General features: G+C 33.9%; 1 protein-coding gene across 3 annotated transcripts in view; it reads left to right on the top strand.

Annotated features, from left to right (window-relative positions):
* Positions 1-2,102: 2,102 nt before the first annotated feature.
* Positions 2,103-23,662, top strand: part of LOC118190728 (cytoplasmic aconitate hydratase-like) — a 165,097-nt gene continuing 143,537 nt past the window's right edge. Inside the window, exons 1-3 of one of the 3 annotated variants that reach the window (XM_035361492.2) lie at positions 2,103-2,171; positions 13,287-13,374; positions 22,932-23,024. In XM_035361492.2, the coding sequence (XP_035217383.1) occupies positions 13,362-13,374; positions 22,932-23,024 (106 nt within the window). In that variant the 5' untranslated portion in view covers positions 2,103-2,171; positions 13,287-13,361. Of the gene's footprint in view, positions 2,172-13,137; positions 13,375-22,931; positions 23,025-23,662 lie in introns of those variants that run through there. The other 2 variants (XM_035361491.2, XM_035361493.2) reach the window with 2 other exon arrangements.

Consider the following 23,662-nt stretch of genomic DNA (forward strand, 5'->3'; position numbering starts at 1 on the left):
TTAGGTCAGAGCCAGCCTGCGCGTTATTCAATTGTAAAGCCGTTACACTAAGTTATTTTCATTAGCTTTCGCTCGTCAATTATCTTTAATCTGTGCGCGTCTGTTTGTTTGTGGTATCATCTCCTTCGAAACGGTGGGGAGTTGAGTTTCGAGAGAAGTTCCGCTGGATTCCAAAAATTCGTGGGAAGCCATTTCGACCATTCTCATCTTTTTACGGCTTTAATCAGCCGAGATATTAATTAAACACTGTGAAAACACTAATTTTCGCCCTGGTTTTTCCGAGTGCCAACAGTCTCACAAGCGGGAGATAAAAAAATCTGCTTTATTTCGAAAAGTGTTGCCACTACTCGCTGTCAAATCATAGAGTTTTTTAATAAAAAATTTGTAAGTTTTACAAGATATTAAATAAAAATAGCATTGAGAAACATTAAATATATTATTATTATATAAGACTGTAAGGTATTATCTCCCATCTTCCAGCATGCCTTCGTGGTGTAACGGTAGCACACTCGGAGCGTATTCGAGAGATCCAATTTCAAATCCCGGAGAGGGTACTGCTCATTTTTCACATCTCCTTTTTCAAAATAACCTAATGACTCTACACTACAGCGACGCCCGAACTAAGTGGGTGGTGGAGAATGATTTGTCACCACCAGGATTTGGCAATTGGATCCCCTAATCCCCAGTCACCTTTTGAAAAGGGGAGCGTATAAAGGAGTTACAATGAGCGCCCGAACGATTTAATTCATAAAGAATCATCACCTTTCATCACATTAGTCCATATGTGAAACTCCAGGAGATTTCGCAGTAACGCATTGAAAAGGTATATATGCAATACCGGTATGTATCGGTTTTTCACTGTTCTTATTTTTAATTTCCCACTAGTCCTACGACGTTATATCCGTTATTGAAACTTTCTTTGCGTTGACGGAACAAAGTCTGTACATTTTATGTTTAGTTTTCAAAACTAAATAGACCTTTTTTGTTGCAGTCATTTAGGTAAACCTATGCTTCATAAACGGTCACAATGTTATTTCCATTTATCTCCTGTTAAACAGTTTTCAGTCAGAATTCTACAAATTGTTCTACGTTAAGCTACATGCCTCGGAAAAGGTTGGTGAATATTATGCTTTTGGCTTTTTTAATTTGTAAATTTTGGTTGATGATTTTAGTTATTTTTGCTACAGATGTATTTAAAGACTTGGCAACATATTTCTTCTTTGGGGGGGGGGCATTCTATCTTGTTACCAACTATTTAACTTACTAAAAACTATCTAACTAAAAACGTTAGAAGTAAGTACGTACCTTTTCCGGTTATTCGCTTGAAGTCTTATTTGCATGTAGAATTAATGACTGCGGTTTTTCACCTTCCGATTTATAGTGTTGTCTATTTCTCCCTTAGAAATTTTAATACACTGTGTATATCACAGCATTTTTCAATTACCGAATAGGAATATTTCTCTTCGGAAAGTGCAAAACATATCCTTCGATCAGCAGCTTGTTTATGTTCGAAATTCTGAAAGAACAATAACTTTAAAAGTAGCAGACGATATTTTTTATTTCAGACAATAAGCTGTTGCCAGAAATTTTTATTCCAAAGCATTTTTGCTTTTTTTAATTCTCTATCGAAATCGTTCTAAAACTGGATAAACACCCTCAGCATATTGCACTCGCTTAATGCAATGTCGCTTGGTATTCATTAGTTGACGAATTAGTTTGCCGCATTAAGAAAGGTTTTCCTGTATTTTCTAGTCAGGAATTTTAAATTTAGAAATTCAAAATTTAGAATAAATATAATGGTAAAAGATTTTATTTTTATATAAATTAGTTTTGCATAGATTGTGTTACGAGAAGGCCGAAGAAGTTTTGACGCTTGAGCTAAAAATCTAGTTGCATTACTACTTTCGATTGAAACATCTCTTAGAAATACAATGTAAAATACCTCTATAATCTAATTTCACAAATCTCTAAAAATAAAATAACACCATATGATAAACACATAGAGGTTCAGAAAATCTGTCACAGATGGCTTTCAACAGAGTCCGGAATGTCTACTTACGTAATAGCAAACCGCTTCGTCCTGCGAAAACCCTCAACTGCCTTTTCCCCTGTGCCATCAAAGACTAATGGATGTCTTACGATTCATCTGCTTTCTTCCAAAACTTAAACATGTGAGTAATATTTCTGGAAGCTTTTCGGAAATTTGAAACGCGCCTAGCATTAAAGTATGAATGGATATTAAGTAATATCTCTTAGTTTAAAGTTAAAACTGCACCTGTTTTTATTGGATATGTACCTGTGGTACTGCAGATAAATGTGATAAATAAACAAAGAACTGAAATTAGAATGGCATAGTTTAAAATATTTTTAGTGACAATACTGATTCTAAAATTAAGAATACTAAGAGATAACAATAACTCATTTAATTAAATGTGGCCACTCCCCAATAATGTCAGCTAAAATCTGTTCAAATAGTTTTTCTCTTGAATCCAGCGTCTCCTTAAGAATTCACGTAAATAATTAAATGCAGTATATGGAATTCGATGATATTTTTATGTCGATAAAATACGTGCTAAGTACCGGACTTTTAGTCCAAGGTGGGGTTTAGGCAAAGCGACAGAAGGGCTAATAGTCTCGAAAAGGCATTTTGCTTCGAATCACTTTTCAAATTGTTTAACCACCAAATATTATCCCCTGTATTACATTTAAAGAAATTAAATAATAAAGAACGGGTATATGTTTATCGTATTGAGGAAAAGCAACGGTAGTTAGAGCCATCAAATTTTGAGTAACGTAGTCCTCTATCCAAATATTGGCACCTGGCAGCGCGAATTTTGAATTTTGAGTTTGTTTTATTTTTTATTTCACATTTTGTAAAACTTTAACAAATTTTTGATTAAAATACTCAAAGATTTCAAAGCGAGGAGTGGCAAAATTGTACGGAATAAAACACTTTTATCTCCAGCATGCGAGACTGCCTATCGTAAATTCTAAAGATATGCTGTTTTTAAGTATTTTGAACCCAAAGGGCCGTTAGCCCAATGCTGTCGAAACGTGTATGTGTGTGTATATGAAAAATATACCCCTTTGAGGGTAATATAAAATCTGAAACCTTTCAATTTTTTTTTTTTTATTATCTTTATTTTGTTATGTAGCTCCCTAATGTTTATGCCCTTTAAAACTTGCTTGCAACAGTCCTTAATAGAAAGGACTGAAAATGCACGTTTAACCAACTACCATTCTCGGAAATTTCTTAAAGAAAGAAATGACCTAAACTAAGAAAACTTTTTTTAATTAATTTAAAACTTCTCATACAGAAGGTTATACAATACTAGAGTAATAATTTTTGTAACTATAGGCCAATATAATATTAACCAATAAAACACTAGCATTGAGGAAGACTGTATGTTTCGAATACTGTAACCTAATAGGATGCTTATTTCTTATGAATTTATTCTTTTCTATACTAAATATTTATCAGTCAAGATGGAAACATTACGTTTGACTTATATATGTGAGGCTAAAGAGAAAATTTCAAAATAAAATTGTTAATTCATAGGAAAATAAATAAATAAAAAAATTTTTTTATTATTAAATTGACTAGTAGTTTTGTAGTAGTCTTAGTCGTCTTCTGTATTTTTGTTTCTTTTTTGAGGAAATGTTTTACGTTATTTGTCTTCGACCCCCGACATTTGCTTATTATTATTATTCTCTCAAATCGTTTATGTTGAATTTCTTTACCATGATTAGACATTTTACTTTTTGTATTTTAAACGCACTTAGCAATACTTTTGTTTGAAGCATTTTTCACTTTGTTTCGTCCTCTAGTTAGAAATAACCTTGAATTTGCGGAAATCCAACTTATTCTGTTAGATCTGCTTTTTACTTTCCCCCTCTTCACTCTTATTTTTTCTTTCCGTCTTCCCTGCGTTATTGTTTTCATTCTTTCACATCACATCTGGATCTCAAAAATCAGATCCAAGAAAAATATGAAGTAGCCTGTTGCCAGTCCACGTGACTTGAAATTTGCCATTTTTCTTCCAAATTATAATAGCACTACGTTGTTTGTCAAAGTAAATCTTGACAGTGAATTACTATCCAGGTAAATAAATTGAAACATTTAAAAGTGAAATATATTCTTCATTGATATTTTTCAGAAATTTGGTGCCATTTGTTATCTTCGTGCAATTCACAAATTATGAATTTAAAGACTGCCTGACAATGCTGTAAAACTCTGTAGCAAAATATTAGGATTACAGACATTTACATATTTGTTTCTTTTTGTGTAAAGTTTTCCTTATGTGTAATGCGAATACGAGCCAGTTTCCCTTAAAATGATAGTATCCCGTTAGTATAGTAGGCAGATAGCCCTTTAGTTGCTTTGCCTTAATCAATTAACCTAACCTAACTCTTAATCAATTAACCTAGTGAGATACGTTTTTCGTATACGTACTCTTCAGTGAGAAAATTTAAACATTGTGATTTTGTTTTAATAAATTATTAAGTTTTCTTTGCGGCTTGTGATCTGGTACTACGTTCTTATTTATGGCAATAAAATTCATAAAATAATTCAAAAAGATAGCGTGACACTGCAATGAAATTTACAGATGTTGTGCTATATTTTCTTGAATTAATAGGTAAACGGGTTTGAAAAAGCTTTAGAAAAATGAAGTGAATTGAAATTTTTTAGAGTGGTTAGAACGATTCAAGAGATTTCTAGAAGGATGTGTTTATTCGGTGGTATCAAATGCAGTTTAAAAAGCAGTTTTCTTTTGACGTAGAGATGAACGCGATTTAGGAGAAGAAAATGTCGCATTAGAATTTTTACTACAAATGTATTCTATTTGGCTATGTAAAATTACACGATTGTGAAAATTGTTAATATACAGATTACATAGTGCATGTTTTAAATTTCCTGAAGTAAGATGCTTAGTGGAATGAAATTATGTATATTTTAGACACGCTGTAGAAAATTCAATTTAAAGAGAACCCCGTTAGAAGGTAACACGTTTCAACTAGTGGGAGACTTCGCAATTACTTAAACCGAACGTTATTGAGATTTTCTGTGAATTCGCTTACAGATGTCAAAAAGCGAATGCGATAAAAGTGATAAATGTTAAATATCCAAGACATTTAAAGTAGTAGAGTTCATGCTTGATCTTCCAGTAAATCTCCAGTATCTTGCCAAAAGATTACATTCTATTATGTACAGTCAAGAGGAAGAGAAAATTGTGCTGAGGGTTCAGAAGACAAAAGTTATGCTAGTACCGAAACAAAACTATGATAAATCAAAAGTTATGCGATTCCCGAAACAAAGCTATGTCACAGAATGCGACAAGATTTATAGGAAGGCCGGAAGGACAAAAATTTTGCTATGCTAGAAAATTTCATCAGAGAAAATTTGATAGTAGAAATATGGTGGTACGCATTGTACTTTAACTGTTATGTGTGTTTAATGTAAATACTAGTCAGTTTTCCTTAGAAAGTCCTCCTCAAAAGAATCTCTCCTCTTTGCCGTATTAAAACAAAAAACAGATTTTTGTTTGGGTTCTCGTATTGAGGAACGACAGCAAGCTCCTTATAGTGTAACATTTCATTTAAGCGGGCGAGAGATGCCTCGCATCAGCCAATTTGCAAGAGAAACACATGACCTGTGTGCTTTTACGCCACAAACTTCTCCTTCCCTCCCTCCCCCCTCAGCAGTCTTTTCTGGCGGGAAAGCTGCGAAGGGAAGCTGCTACAGTGCTCTCGGTACGAATTACGTTTCTGTTTGTGGAATAAATTATATTTCTTATACTTAAAACTGTTCCATGGTGCTTCATTGAAAAGGGAAAGTCGGATCAAGTAACGCAACTCTTCAATATCATACAGCTTTTCTTTGCCACATTTTACTCTAGTCCTGTCCATACCGATGTCCCATTTTTGTACACAGAAATATAGCCAGACTAATTTAAACCTTTCACTACTGCTTGATTTAAAAAAATCCACACGATTTCAAGAAAGCTATTATCATATGATTTATAATGGTGTAATTTATAAACCATGAAATTGATAAACACGTTAACTCATGCACTAAACTTAAAATTTACACGTTTATAACAAAGTTGACTAATTTAGCAAAAAAAATTAAATTAGCATTTATGATTGTTTGAAAACATGTTTTGGCAAAATAGTTTCCGACTTTTTTTATTTAGTGAATAGCAGTACATCTTTACTAAAGGAAAAATTGTCTGTAGCGATTTTAGTTGAAATGTAATTTACTAAAATAAAGAACAAGTAATAGATGGTTAATTGGCAGAGATCTGTCAGTCCCATCGGCAGCAAATTTGGCAATATTTTGCCTTCAGTGGTAACCATAATATTTTGGCGAGATTTTGTTTCGTATGGCAATCCTTTTAACCAATTTAACCATTTCTTTATCTGAGTGACTTTTTAATCAATTACATCTCTCACGTGGATTTTGTTTGCTGGATCGTACAATCGTAGATCGTCTATCTAAATGAAGTCTCCGGCTGTATTTCAGCCTTTACTTCTATAAATCTCTTTCCACTAAGGCGATCACAAGAAGAAACGTAAAATCCGGGCAGGACATGAAGCTTGAAACAGGAGTCTCAGATGAGAAGTTGCAATTTGTACCGTTATCATATTTGTAGACAGCATGGGTAGAAATTTTCGGAATAGCAATATAAGCAATTAAATAGCATTTCACTAAGTATTTGCAGCACAAAATCCGGTAGAAACACGTTGTAAGGATTATGTTAATTTTATTAACAGTTAAATTTTAAGTTCCTTTCCTGTCAAATTCTTAACTTCAACTTACTACTTCCGGCACATAGTTTTAGAATCACGGCTTAACCGCGAAGTTCTACTGACTGAGTTAGAAAGAATCAGAGTTTCTGATTTGCGCCTTTTAGCTACTCTCTCTCAAAGCTGTTATTACGCTCGGTCGTACTCAGGCCCTTAATAAGCTTCGTAGTCAAATAGAGTTAAAGGGCCATTTCGATTAGAATCTTGATAGCTTCGGCTATATCTCTTTAGTTAATCTTAGTTTTAGTTTGTTTCTTAGTCTCTTAAGTTCAAGCCCAAGTGTCGGTTTTTATTGTACACTCCAAGACGGAGTTTTGTTAAATCTTATTGAAATAATAAAGGGTTAGTTACCCTTCCATCTTGTTGTCTCTTGTCACACGAACTTAAGCGATTATTCGCTAACTAGTTCTTAAGGTTACTCACTTTTGACTGCAATTACACAGTGATAAACCTCACAACGTAAAAGATGAGAAGTAAAATAAAATTAATATGTGCAAGTCCCACTAAGTATGAAGCTCACAGTGAAAGTGAACTTAATTCTTGAAAACTCTGAAATCTCACAGAAAACACTAGAATAAAATGAAATAAAAATAAAGATGAAAGTATTGTTACGGTTTTTTTAATTTAATTTGCTAATTTTTAGTAGAATTGTTATTAAATTGTTTTGTATCCCGTGCAATGCAGCCGAGAGACTTATTTGAAGAGAAAGCTACGCTGCAAAAGTTAAAATACAGGAGCACGCTCATTTAATAAATATATATCTGGGAAACATACTCTTTTAACATCCAGAAAATCGAGAAAATACGAAAAGTTTCTCGTGCTGATTAAAAAGCTTATAAAAACTGGAGGAAAACATCTCAATTCAATTGTTTACTTATTGCTGTTAACCCCCTTAAGGACCAGCGCCGGTAGAACGAAGCGTAGTCACGGGACCGGACCCGCTGAAATGGATCTTCGCCACCAACCGCGCATTTTCAGCACTTAAGCCTAATTTTACAAAAAAATAATAAAAAAAATCGTATAAAATCAGCATTTTGATATTATGACTTCAATTTTAGAAGTTTCGTGTTTAATGTACTTGTTTTTAATGTGTATTAATATAAAGAATCTCACATTAATAGAAATAAATTAAACAGGCAAAATACTAAAATCATAACTATACACACAGAAATAAATACTATAAACATGAAAAAAAAATTTCCAAATACGAAATTTAAAAAAAAATTGAACAAGAAGTACCTGTAGGTAATTAAAATCCAATTTAAAAATTCTGCTGTGGGCAAAATAATTCAAAACAAGGATCGACACACAGTCCTACATTGCATATTTCGAACTCAAAATACGTTCTTTGCTTTCGCTTTTCCTTGGTTTTAGCGCACACAACGCATCTTTCCTTACATTTATTACCTTTCCCGTCAATGTAAATTTTCTGAAACTGTTTACCAGTTAGACGTAAAGGTGGAGTGTCCGGTGATTTTGGACAAATTTTAAGTTTTTAATTAAGGTCTCTTAGCCATGGCTAATGGAATGAAACTGAATATAACCCCAACACATGTCCCAAAACTTCTTCAAAAGGTACTAAGAAATATTTCATCCTCAAATACTGTGTGACATCAAGTTTATATTAGAAAATTTTATGTTTTTCTAAATAGAAAACAGCGTCCGCGATGACCGGAAAGGGATCAAGGAAAGACCCCCACTGCGGGATATCCGTTACTGATCATGTCAATATATACATTATATACATTACATTATATGTAAATACCAAAATATAATGGCTGTGTCATTTTATATAATGACTATGGTAGAACAATTTTTTGAGACAGGTCGATAATAATAATAACACTAGAATAAATATTGTTACGAATTTGGTATTTAAAAAGCTAATGTTAGTTCAATTATAAATTAAATGGTTTTATTTCCCGCGCAGTGCAGCGCGTGACGAATATTAAAAGAAAGCTAAGCCCGAAAATTGAAAATACAAGAGTGCGTGCATTAAGCATTAAATAAATATATCTTTTTGATTTCGAGAAAGTACCAGAAAATTCTCGCACGCGATTTAAAAATCTTATAAAAGGAGGAAAACCTCTCAGTTCGTAGTTTCGGTAATTATGACCCTACGGTGGACAGCATGGTGAAGAGACCTCGGTCAATTCACCATAATGCGCGGTGGTGATGTAAGTATGTAAATAGTGTACATATGAAGTTGTGTTTTGTGCTCTATCTAACGTTATTTAACCAGTACTGTGTTTTGCCAAAATTGGCTATTTGCCTGGAAGCAGGCTAGAGACTCTGAATTAATTAATATGTGTTAAGGACTGTGTATTGTGTGATCTCACCACGCCCACTGCTGTGGTTCTACTCCTGATTCGCTGCTGGACTGCGCACCCTATCTCAGTAACCTTACGCTACTATCTTGACCGAATGCATCATGCATGGACTTGAATGCTGGATGATTTTGTTTTCCAAGTACTAATTTCCCAATTTTCGTATATTCAGCTTGACTTCGCCTTCGCCACGGAATGATTGCCCCTTGTTCTAATGTCACGCCCTCCCGGGCGAGGTGCAGTAGCACCTTAATGTACTAAAAACCGTGAATGGCCTTCATAGGCTGCGCAGATTGAACAGGTCAAAACTCAACATAGTTGTATACCTGCGGTGAATAAGAAAGAAATAAATAAAGTTCGTAGTTAGTTACTTAGTTTTTGTTGTTTAGAAAACTGCTCTTGACTGTAGCGAATTCGCGGATTAGCTTTCTTTAGCTGTTTTGAATTAAGTTCTATTGAACGTTTGAGTAGTTAGAAGATAACTACTGTGATATATTGTGATACTGCTCGATTATTTGAGGACATTTAATCATATTTGTTGTGATAATAATAAATTTTCTTCATTTTTCATCGGACTTGGGCATTCATTTCGTAACGAACCCGTACGCACGCAACAATATTATTTTGTTTTTGGTTGCTATGTGTTAACAGACTGGCAGCGTTGAGTTGTAGTAGGCAAGTCGCCACAATACAAGTCAAGGCATTATATATAATATGTGAGGAATGTGGCATTATATATAATGTCACATTCAAGGCATTACATATAATGACCTATTAAATCGAGTAAGAAAAAAAAAACAACGCTGGCTCTTTCCTGAGAAATTCGAGCAAGACGCATTACGCGTCCAGAAAGCTGATAGCTTTTTCCCTTCTGTAATAATGTTGTAATGTTACCTTTTAATTAACCAAGAAAGCTTATGTTAAGTTTCCAAATAAATAGAAAAACTTTTGAAAAAAAAAAAAAAAAAAAAAAAAAAAGAAATAAAGAAAATCCTAAAGAAATAAACAAAAATGCCTGTTACCCAGGCGCACTTTATAAAGAGGCATACTTATAAAGAGTGCACTTATAAACTCACAAGAGCACTTATAAAGAGCGGTGATTTCCAGTTTGTTTATTTCAATAAATCTCTCAAACCCAGAAGAATATTCACTCTGAGACCCAAATCAGAATGAAAGTAGAAGAATGGCTAGGTGCTCCCACGGTTCTAAATGCCGATGGTTTAACTAATCTAAGAAAACGGATATCTAAGTTACGGATATTATCTCCAAATTGAACCCCAAGAAAGCCCCAGGTATTGATGGAGTTACAAATTTAATGATAAGGAACCTCCTGCGCGGTGGAATCACAAGACTTTCCAGCATTTTTAATATATGCATTACGTTATGCTACTTCCCGGACTGCTGGAAGTACGCAAAAGTTTTCCTACTACCGAAGCCTGCAAAAGACATCACTAAGGCGGAGAATCACAGGCCATAAGCTTGCTCTCTAATATAGGCAAGATCTTTGAACGAATAATTTTAAAGAAATTCCAGCCTTATTTACAGGTACTTCCGGAAGATCAGTACGGATTTAGGAGCGAACTTTGCACATCTAAACAACTGATTAGGTTGTGAAATTTATTGGCTCTGCTCTGCATCATAAGAGTTGTACTGCAGTGCTCATGCTGGACGTGGTCAAAGCATTTGACCGTGTCTGGCATGAGGGCTTAATATATAAATTGATAATGATGAATTTGCCTAGAGAACTGATCTTACTCACCAGATCGTATATTGCAAATCGTTACTTTACTGTTAGCTGCAAGCAAAGTTATTCTGTATACAAAACTATCGCTGCAGGCGTCCCCCAGGGGTCCTGTCTTGGCCCAGTACTCTATTTTTTCTATGCGGCTGATTTCCCGCGGGATAAACTCAACAGAAATGCATTGCTGGCCTGCTATGCGGATGACACCGCTGTAGCGGTTAGATCTATTCAGCCTAACAGGGCAATTTTTGTTATGCAGGATATAATTATGGACATTGAGGAGTGGTGCTCCAGGTGGAAGATTTCCATCAATGCGACTAAATCACAGCTACTTCTTGTTAGAAAGAAGAAAATACTGGTCTCAGTTCAGCTACTTTACCTATTCGGCCAACGTGTCCCGATGGTAAACAAGGCCAAGTATTTAGGTGTTTACTTGAATCGAAGACTCACGTGGAGTACGCATGTCAATTACATTGCAAACAAGACCAGAGGAATTGCTCAACAATTACAAATGCTGCTAGGGCGCAGCTCGCAGTTAGATCTGAGAAGGAAAAGACAGATTTATATTTCCATTTTAAGACCAATTATGTGTTATGCGTCCCCTGTCTGGGCGACTGCTACGAGCTCAGATATCAACAAATTGCAGGTGACTCAAAACACAATCTTACGCACCATTACAGGAGCGCATTTTACATCCGTAACAAACTTCTGCACGATGATTTACAAGTTGAATATATTGACAAATATCTGCAAAAACTTAACAGCAAGTTCTTTGACAAAGGTTTGAATTGCAGTAAAGGAAACTTTAATGCTGTACTTATCTATGTCAGCATTCCTAAGGACTATAATATCAGGCCTTTCACGGCTCGCAGAATGAGGGATCACAATTTTGTCACTTAGCCCACTCGTTTTTAAATATGTAAATAACACATTTTTTATGCGTACATTACTTCACTTTCATTTGTTTATTACATGTTCAACACTGTATCCTATGCACATTTCATGTATTTTCATTTCTTTTGCATCTTCATAGCTCCATGCACGTGATTATTACTCTTGTCTCAGGGGTGAGAGTCAAGTTACTTTGATGATTGGACTTTGTCACTATGGCCGATGGGCCCTCTTTTCCTTACCCGCTCCGATTTCCCGGCTGGGAACTAGCTGATAGTTGACATTCTGATTGTCCTTAGGGAATTAGATCAATATAGCTTATTAAAGCCCAAATGAGCTAATATAAGCATAAGCAATTAGCATTTAAGCATTTAGGAACAGTACATTTTGATGGCTAGAAATCGCACAAAAATATAGGAACAGATGGATTTAAGCATTTATATGTTGATCATAGCGCTACCCCTCATATTTTTTACCTGTACCTGTTAATTTTGAAAGTACCATGTCAAACGTACCTTGCCTTCTTATAATCGTCAAGTTTTACATAACATATTTTATTTCAAAAGGTTGCTATGGTGACAAAATTTTTTTTTATTAGAATGCTAGTTTGATAGATAGTTTTAAAATATGTTAAAGTGCTCATAAAGTGTAAATATTTTGTTTAATGTAACTCCTCCGTGGAACGGTGTACACACCAGGGTGCACAGGTGCGAGACTTTACTTTTAATCGAATGGAATTGTACTTTCCTAAACAATACAAAAAACATAAGCTAAATTCAAAATAATAACTTTATAAAAAAATAAATTAGCAACAATAATATGTGAGCTGAAATAATGAGTAAAGCGAACTTTGAGAGAAACAGATGTAATAGAACTAGAAACCAGAAAATTGTGCTGAACCAGAAAACTGTCGAACTGGTGTGATTGCTGAAAACATGTAACAGTGTTTAATAAAACTGTTTCATTACTATCGACCTTGTTTTTTTTTTAGTCATCTTTATTTGGTGACTACAGAAGCATAAAAATCCATTTCAAAATTACAAAAACTTATTCAGTTATTCAGAATTAAAACTAATATGAAATATTTCTAACTTTCTTAATTATATTGCAAAATAGTTAAGTTTAAAAATATTCTTGAAAAAGTATATAAGGTTATTTCTATAAATTACAGTAAATGTACGTTTTGTAGTTAAATTATTTACGAAGGAATCATATTTCAAAATTTTAATCGTAGATGCCTTCACTTTTTTGTTTTGTGGTAATATAACTAGCGCTTTGAGCGGTTAAATTTCGGACTACACTGCATGCGAGATTGGCATTGTTATTTTATTATTTTGAATTTTCTATGCGCCTGCTTATCAGTACGTGAGATGTTAAAGAACCTTGCGTGAGATGATTGTGTACGCAATTGATTCGTCGACGATTTGAGGATATTAACGTAGAAAGACGTAGTGCTCTTGTTATTTTCTAACAAAGCTTGTAATGTACGTATGTTGATTATGTGAATTGTGTTATTTTAGGGCTGCGTGAGAGAGTGCTTTGGTGGTCATAGTTTATCTGAGCGAGAAAGATTGAATTCCTGAAGAATAGTGAGAATGGCCAATAATAGTAAGTTTTCTTCCGCTATTCGTTCATGAGTTGTAAAATTTAGAAACAATTTTACCGTCGACTTGTCTTCCTCCCTTCACTCCTATTATTGGAAGTACGCCAAGGGAGTTCGTAAATTCGTGTGCGAAATCTGGTGTTTTCTGTGTCGAACAGATTCTATCCGTATTACGAAATAGTGTTTCCTTAAGATAATTACGAAAATTTAATATCTTATCTAAAGTAAACTATAGCCTGCTTGTACCTAATTATCAATCGAATTTTATATCGTATGTGTGCTTTTCCTAAACTTAAATGATTTGGGAGTTTTCAAAATTCGTACTGAGTTAGAGTATTTCCATAATCGCCTCACTTTGTAAGGTGTCTTTATAAATTTAAAAATGCCTCTCGGCGGTAAGTGCTGAAACTTTTGTGTAGCGAATGGAAAAATTACCCCTGCATTTCAAGTAATATTTATTGCATATGAAATAAGTAGGTGATAAATGAGTAAAACGTATGAGTCAACACTTGCAGTTAATAAATTTTATGAATAAATTCGAGGAATGGAATGAAATACAAAGAATCCATCCTAATGTCTTGGTCTATGATTAATGTAATAAATTTAATGAATAAATTCAAGGAATGGAATAAAATACCTAATGTCTTGGGCTATGATTAATGTCTATTTGTTTAGTGTCTGAAAAATTCATGCCTAACATACAATTTTATTGCACAGCATGTTGATTTTCATTTTTTAACTGTTTTTATTGTTTATTTTAAATTATCTTCTGTATTCTTTACCATACAAATTGCACATTTTCAGGTTATTTCCACAAAGTTATATTCTTTTGCATAATACTAAACAAACCTGTATAGTCTGGAATTTGCTAAAATATCTGTAATTTAGATCATCAAAAGTGACTACATTCAGCATATGTGAAATGTATAAATAGAAAACTTGGATTTGTCCTCCTTTAAGTGTAATAAAATTTGGTATTGGTTATGGAATTTTTAAACTTGTTTTGCCGAATTATGTATAACTCTATAAAATCCAACCAGTAATATTCATAATTTTTAGCATTAAAAGTAAGTTAGGAATTTTTAGCATTAAAAGTAAAATTTTATAAGGAAAATTAAACTGCATTTGAGCCCACCAGCGGCCGAGCGGTAAAGTCGCTGAACACTGGTAGTTCGGTCCGATGTTCGACTCCCATGAACGTGCTAGCTGCATGGGTGTTTTCGTGGTTTTCCCCATGTGTAACATGTATACGAGCCAGTTTCCCTTAGAAAGTCCTCCACGAAGGCATTCCACCCCTTAGGCAGATAGCCCTTGAGGCTTTGCAATTAAATAACCTAACCTAACCTAAACTGCATTTGAAGTAATATTTTAAAATGGTATTAAATTTTAAAGGCAGGGGTGATTAAATGGTTTCTTAATTGTATGTTTCCGTCTACTTATTATTTCGTTTAATTCAGTGAATGAAGCTGATTTGACTTGAAACATAGATTTCAAGATTTTAAGGTAGAAGTTTACAATTGGGTGCCCTTTGTTTTTTTTCGCAATTCTTTTTTATGCCAAGATTGGCACCATCAAGGCACAATTTCAAGATGGCTGCTACACAACGCCAAAATAAGAAGTTGAAGAATTTCACAAACTTGGTGTCCACGTACACATCAATCCATTTTCACTTAACAACAGAATTGTACAAACTCTGCATTGCGCACTGCCTTTGTTCATGTACACATTGATCTATTTTCGCTTTAAAAAAAAGAGTCAGAAAGCTGAAATCAAGTTAAAACTATCATGGTAACCAGAAATGAGGATTCATCACCGAAATTGAACAAAATTTGTCGCCAATTGAAGGAGCACACTTTGCTTCACTAGAGCCGATTTCAAATTATTTCATTTGAAAATGAAAATTATTTAATTTGTTGAAAAGGTAGGTGGATTTAAGAGAATTTTTCCAATAAGAATTTTGATATCTGTGAAAATGAGCTTTTATTTAGCAATACTGAAATTTGTGAGACAATCTAATGCAAAACATGCCATGTAAAATATGTCATTTAAAACTGAATTGTAGTGTTACATATTCTAAATAAACAATAACTATTGAAAACTGAATATAATTGATTGAATTTGATTTTTTAATTGCTCTGATGAATTCTAAAACACAGTTATAAATAAAATGAAGGTTGATCTTTTAATGATGGGCTTGATGATTTCAATAAATTTTAATTGGTTTAAGAAATAAATATTTTCAATTGACACTGTAATATCAAATTAGTTTCAAAAAATAGTGTTCAGCCTTTTTTTCGGCTAGCTTGTTGATTTTATAAATATGAAGAAGTGCGATACTGAAAGACTCTGAACAAAGCAGCACTGAAAGTTCTCTAGCAATAATCTGGGCGAAAAGGGGTTGTAATTTCATTTTATTTTAGTTGCATTTAAAATCGTTGATTTAATTAACATTTTATGAGGGAAATATAAGCACATTTTTCATTTAATGAGAGCCCAATAACTTTCCATCTGGCAAAGGCATATATAAATGTTTACATATATAATTCAAAATAGCTTTTAATGCTTTTAAGAAAATACATATTCATGTATCTCTTGAATTTCTCCACACCGTTAATGTAAAATGTTAGAAGATAAAGAATGCAGGTGTGAACTGGTATGTGCATTCTTGACTTGTAGGCAAGAAAATATAGTTTCCTTGTGGCATTATGTACATAATGGTACTTCTTTAGCAGCCTCCAAGTCTGAATTGCTAATCAACTGAGATATCTCATCACATGTTCTTAACCTTGCTACATCTTGGTGTATTAGTGATTGAATTTGGGGGGGGGGAACATTATAATGAAATACCCAAATAATATATCGGAAAAGTTACCACAAGTTTTTTAAAATTTTATTTATAAAAATGCATTGAATTATTTTTTAAGTGGCTGTATTGATAATAATATTTTATAATTTATGTAATTAGGGTAATTAAACATACTGATTTAATTTACACATTACTGATTTTACAATGAATTTTTTAATTTAGTATGAAATGTAATCTATTAAAGCACGTGTTGATAGTTACCAATTTTCTAGTAAACTTGTATGCAAAGTTAGGAGAATTTGCATATTATATTGAAATATTAAAAAACTAATGCACAGATATTAAATTTAGTGTGAAAATTTATTTGTAACAGGAAAAGAGATGTACCATTCAGAAATCATTTTATGTATGCATGGTTATCATTAAAGTTCAGTAGTGCAGGGATATCCATAATCTGCATTGTGAAATCGAACTGAAAATGAGTGTAATGTGGTTCCACTCGCAGTCTCGCACTGCGAGACCCTACTGGACAGGAGGCAACTGAAGAGTCCCTGTAGCAATTGATTCCAACCCTGCAGCAGGCAGTTTTGAACTCCAAGATGGATCTCGGAGGGAATGCAAGAAGAAATTCCTGGGTTAGTTTATATCTTAGGGTGCCCCTTGGATTATCGCAAAGTTTTTGTTTCATTTATGGTAACCTGAGTAGTTGAATGTTATGGAAACCCTATTATGGCGTGATTGGTTGTGTGATTGTGATGAATTTGACTGATGGGAAATTATTTGTAAGGGTATGTTGAATGTTGGTTTGGAAGTATGTTGCTTATTTTGTGCTTTATACAGTAAAATGGCTGTGTGTAAGAAGATTAATTTGAAGTTTCTGTACGATTTGGTATGAAAGGGAAGAAAAGCATTAATTGACTGGTGTGTAAATGAAGGTTTACTTAGTAGCCATTATAAGTCTCCTGTTTGTACAAAGGAGATGTGTATGGTGAAACTTAAAGATCGTTCAGATGGCTTTGGGTTTGTTGCAATGCTCACCATATAAATAAAGGGGACATGGTTTGAGGAAAGTTTTTGGATGTTGTAAGGAATTTTTAATGCCACAGATTGAAAACAGAAACTTCTAAATAAAGTAAGTGGTTATTTCTTTTGTGTAGTGTGCGATAAGATGCATTGAGATTATATTTTTTGTTTGGCTTTTGTATAGAATTGTGTGCTTCTTTGATTTTTAACTGAAAATAGATCAAGGAGTACATAGACAAAGTCAATGTACGATGCCTAGCTTGTGTAATTCTCTGATCTTTTTTAAGTGAAAATAGATCGATGTGTACGTGGACACTGAGTTTGTGCAATTCTTGTTATTTTTGTTTTGTGTAGTGTTTATCTTGAAATTGTGCCCTGCTGGCCAGTTGCCAACATTCGCCAAGCTGAACCCTATGTCGACGAGTATTGTCATCCATTAAGGAACCCAAGACCAACTGCATGCCTAAAAAGTCAAACATAGGGCTCTAAGATCTCCTGTCTGTACCTCATGATAGTCTGGGTCTTTTATAAAGTTGCACATGCAGAGGTGTGCTGGTTTCCAACTTCATGCCTGCCCAAGCCATTGCACCTCAACCCCTGTAGTGCTCCTTTTCCTTGATGAGGGAGAGATGGTATCATGTATTAGGCTTTCTCCAGATACAGGTAGTGCCCAGGCTGAATCTGGACTCATCTGAAAAAAAAAAAGCATGGTGTTGCACTGATCTAAAGTGCTTGCTGTCTGCACCATGCTAACATGCTTTCTTGTGTAACATAGTGAGCAGGATACATATAGCAGATCTTTTGGCATGCAGCCCTATTTCATGCAGACTTCGGGCAACTGTAGACTGTGAAATTTGGGTTCCGGCAGCAGCATACAACTCATGTGAGATCTGTGAAACTGTTAACAGTTATATATTGCTATGCTTAAAGTGCCAAACGACGATCTTCATTCATTGTGGTGGATCATGATCAACATTGCCCAGTTATTCTTGATTATTGGTCCAGTATCTTGAAATAGTTTCCCTAATTTACAGATTACACTAGATGTTACATTGAGCTCTGTAGCTAACTGCACTTGTGGTTAGCCTGCCTCCAATCTACTGATAATTCTTCATCGAATTTTCACCATCCAGACATTTGTGGCTGCTCATTTTACCTGATTCCATATAAAATTTACCCAACCATTGCGAGAAACATGGTGAATGTTGTGGTATAAATATAGGTTGGCATGCTAGAGATTCAGTTGTGAATCAGTAGTGATTCTGTTGCGAGACTTGACGTTTAGCTGAATTACAAGTTTGTGTTTACCCTGAGAGTGATTTGAGGATCTTTACAATGTATTCCATATGTTAAGGAAGAATTGCTGAATATCTGCATTATCCTTGAGTTACTTGCAGTTATTGTGCTGTACGTACTGTTTATTGCATCTATTTTCCTAATAGATTAATTTCTTTTGCCTTATATGGACTTTTATTCAAAGAAACATCAATGATCCCATAACTCTCTAATATATTTAATCATCCAAAAAATTCTGCAGTTTTTCTAATTATTTTGTTGCTGCTAATAAGGAGTGACCTTTTTGAAGTAGACTTGTAGTCTTTTCTGCCCATTTTGTGTAATTCTAGTGTGTGTTGTGATGTAATTTTTTCTTTTCAGTGCAATGTTAAGACTGGGCACCTCAAAAATTCATTTTAATCTTAGGGAAAAATATATTTCAGTCCCCCTGAATGAAAATTGGCAACTTTTTGGCACCATTCATGCTTACGTGTAGTGTCCTCCCAGGTAAAATGGCCTCCAAAACATAATGCAATAAAACACAATTAAAACATAAAAAAATTATAATATCAATAATCTTCATTTTAAATCAAAATAAAACAAATAAATAAAATAAAAATGGAATTACCTGTATCAAATCTGCGCATTACAAAAAGACTTGCCTTATTTATTAAAAATTTGCATCTTCAGTGTGTAGCACATAGTAATGCTTTAACAACCTTCAAAAATTGTTTAAAATTGTCTGAACTAGAATCTGTATACTGCCATCACCACATAAATTCACAAAAGTAAGAGTCAAAAATATCCTCTGTAGTGCCGAAATGTCATTTCTTTTGGAAATCCTTTTTTATTACACCACACGTACCTCCAATAATGTTCATATGAGCTCCGGTTTTTGAATCCTTAAATGTTTATGCATAATTTACTGAGAGGTGAACGAAGCCATTATCAGAAAGACAATTGTACGACTTCCAGCAAGTGAATATGATCTTTGTTTCAGGTAAGATATTTTGGTGAATTACGATTAAACTTTCATTTACACACCAGTCAGTTATGTCAATCATCACTTTCTTTTTCATTTGTTTCAAATCATACAGAAACTTCAATTTAATTGTATCACCAGCAGCCACTTCATGGTGAAAAGCACAAAATAAGCAACGTATTTCCTAACTGACATCCTACGCAGGAATATGCCCTGAGAAATATTTTCCCAACAATTAAATTCAGTGCAATCACGCATTACAACTAATCATGTCATCATAGAGTTTCTAAAACATACATCGTAAAGTACTCAGGTTACCATAACTGAAAGAACAGCGATAATCCAAAGGGTACCCTAAAATATATACATTCCTAATCTTATGTTGTTTATTTCAAAAAAGAAAATGCTTGTCAGTTAATTGTAAAATTTTTGCTGTATATGAACAAAGTGCTGTTTCGGATGAAACAATTTGAAAGTTATTTGGGAAGCACAGAAATTTCAGACTTTAAAGATAATGCTTACACTGGATGATAATCCTCTGAAAACAAGGATATATTTAAAAAAGCTATATCTGAAAAACTATATCATATAGTTCTGGAATTCCAAAAAGTAGAGCACATGTTCATTTGAAGAAAACGGGGTATGTAAGCCTGTGATGTGTGGGTACCCCATACTTTAACAGAGTAGAGTATGCTTGCTCAGATTTCAGCATATGGTTCTTTACTGAAATTAAATAAAAAAGCTCCTTTCTTTTTAAATAGTTCATTACTGGAGATAAGAAATGTGGATACTACACAACAGTCATGAGGCCCTTGACTTATTTTTCTGTAGCTCTGTATTCACTCTGAGAAACTAATTAAATTATGAGTTCTAATATATAAATAAAAATTTGGAATTCCACTCCACAACAAGCGGTATATGTTACCTGGGGTGCTAAAATGGACTCTTGAGATGGTTAGTTTCCAAAAATATTTTCTCGACCGATATTGAGAAAGAGCCAGCCTGTTCATACAAATGGACATATTTACAAATGGAATTAACAGAAATTCAGTGTGACTCAACTATAAAGCAAAAATCCAGTGAAGTGGGTGTCCCCAAAGATTATAAATACATGCCTGTGTGGTTCCTCAAAAGTCAAAAATTTGCTTCGTGCGTAGTTTCAATGTTTGGTAGTACGTATCTTGTATAAATGACTTTTCTCACTTATGAAATCAGCAAGTTCTAAATGAGATCCAAGTTTAATATATGAGGGCAATCCCGAAAAAAGGTCTCCTATATTTTTAGATATACAAAGAACCGTTTATTTTCTATAATTGCTACATCACTTTAAAGATTGAAGAATGCTTTATTTTTCAACATAATCGCCATTTTGGTCGATGCATTTTTGTAGACGCTGTGGCAGTTTTACAATGCCCATGTCATACCAGCTTGCCGCGATGCCCTTTAGGAAGCATCAATCGAGTCCAAGAAGTTGTCCTTTTCGTCTCCACAGCGACGAAGAAATTCGTGGGAAGAATCAACCTGCTGCCGTTTGTGGTCTTCTGTCAGCATACACGGCACCCATCTTGCGCACGCCTTCCAATATTGCAACTTTTCCGTTAAAATCCTGTGGATGGTGCTTCTGGAAACCTCAGGAACCAAAATGCAGAGAGCATCCAGAGCGATCCTCCGATCTTTACGCATGAGTTCCTCAACTTTCGCGATTGTCTCGTCGGCAATTGACGGCCTCCTGCTCCTTTCTTCGTCATGAATTTCAGTACGACCGGCTGTGAACTCTCTACACCACTTGTAAACGTTTTTGACATCCATGCACGACTGTCCATACACTTCCATCAATAGGCGGTGAATTTCAACTGGTTTAACGCCTTTTGCATTCAAAAATCGAATAACTGCGCGCACTTCGCACTTGGCGGCAACATTTATCGGGAGCTCCATTTCGAATGGCTGCCAAGCCAAGACTGAGCATCCTAGCGAAGCGCCTGCGTGCTTATGTGGTAGCGGAGAAGGCACCACTCACAACAGTGTTGCCAACAACCGTATTAAAACTTTCTGTACGTCTCCCAAAAATAGGAGACCTTTTTTTTGGGATTGCCCTTGTACATTCATTTGACTTCTGAATATGCAGCATGTGTCCAGACATCTGAAAGCTAGTTATAGGAGAATGATGTTAAGTGTCTGGAAAGAAACAATAATACCAGGATTTATGTTCTGTATGTTTCTTAAAAAAATTTCTTAGATTATATGCATTTATTCACTTTTCAAATGCATGGTTAAGTATGAAAATAGCTTTTCTTTTCCTTGTTAGCTTCACTATTGTAAAATGATAACTATTTGGCCCACTTAAAAGACTGAGTTTGACAAGGTTGCTATACAAGCTATGTTACAAGATAAGGTAAATCAAACGAACCTCTTTTAGTAGCATCAAGAGAGGGACTGCATCTTAAAGGAGTAAAAAACACTGTATATATGGTGAGACTACAAAGGCTACATTATTAATACTATGTACTGAATTGTTCCTATGAAATCAGGCAATAAATTTGGAAACAATTCCTTCTCAAATGTAGGTTTTTAAAGCAGAAATCAAAGCAAATCATCCACAACTGATATTCATTGAGGTGTCAACCATCATGACAATGCTTGGCTTCATATTGCAATGGATGTCAGACAAAGGCTTATTTGAGTGTGACTGGGATGGATTATGCCTCCTCCTTATTCACCAAACCTCCCCCCCCCCAGATTTTCATCTTCTCAGGTCCGTTTGGAATCTGCTTCTTTGAAGTCTGCCAACAGTAACTTCTTCACAAATAAACCTAAAGACTCTTTTAAAAAGAGAATTTTCCAGAGCAAAAAATCAAATGGTGTGTATTTAATTCAGGGATTTTTTTTTTTATATTGCTTTATTTTTAATTATTAAAAACATTCAGGATGGTGCAGCATATTTCGAAAATTTTGGATTTTAACATTCTGTTCATGGATGTGAGAAATAGAAGAAAAAAATCTTGTCAGTTTGTTGGATCATTTTCTGGTTAGGCTGTATTGTTGAAAATAATGTCAAAAACAACTCAATAGACTATTTTAATGTAATAGAAAATTAAAAGCATTAGTTTTTAAAATTATAACTGTACTAATTGTTGACATTGATTCAAAATATTTCAACATGACTTTTTAAATAAAAATTTACATTTATTCCTTACTAAACAAATAAATAAAGTGTTTTATGAGTTAGCATAAGTTATTGATGAAAGAAAATGCAGTCAAATTTACCATTTACAAACACTTAAGCAACCATGACTTTTGTATGTTATCAAAAGAGTATCCATTAAATATGAGAGGAATGGTCACAAAAATAAAAGAATGCAGGAACTTCCATTAATGAAAAATGTTTATTAATGGAATACTGACTATAATCTTCTTTAAATATGGGATTTTAATATCTGTCTATATTTTTATTTATTAATTATATATTTATTTTGCAGCCAATCCATTTGACCGGCTATTAAAAACCATAGAAATTGATGGTGCAACTTACAAATATTATGATTTGATTGGATTGAATGATCCTAGATATGGTAAGATAACTATGGATTTCATTTTTGTTTATTATTTTGTATACTTTATAGTATCTTAAAATAAAAAGAAAAGCATTTTTATTTGTGGCAAAATTGATGACTTGTAAAAGCAAGTATTTTAATGGTGTTTGTTTTCTGTTATGCAGCGAATTGCAGAATTTTATGTCGATTAATACAAACTGTTTTCAGAGGATAAAGGTTAAACATGATCTGTGTCTTAATACAGTTAAATCTTTGTAAAATGTTGTAAGCAGAATGTAAAAATACCTTATTTGGCGGCTTATAAGACGTACCCCCTTTTTTATACACATTTTTGAAGGATGCAGTTTTATTATTGATCATTATAATGAAGTTACAGTAGATAAAGTACAGTCAAAAGTCTTTAATCCAGACTCGTCGGGACTTCGGCGATTCCGGATTATAGATCATCAGTTTAAATTTGGTAAGATGGCATGCAGAAATTATAAAATTAAAAATATGAAACCACAATTTATGAAATAAAGAGCAATTATGATCTAAGGGGTATCAAAATTTACAAAAAAAAGCTTAATATTTATTTGTTTACTTTACTAAAAAATTTTTTTCAACGCGCGCATGCGTAAAGCATACATTACGCATAGTCGAAATTAGAAAATTGC

Source organism: Stegodyphus dumicola, chromosome 12 (genome assembly GCF_044657685.1).
Source record: "Stegodyphus dumicola isolate Sdum_Otavi_A_Nest chromosome 12, ASM4465768v1".
NCBI lineage: Eukaryota > Metazoa > Arthropoda > Arachnida > Araneae > Eresidae > Stegodyphus > Stegodyphus dumicola.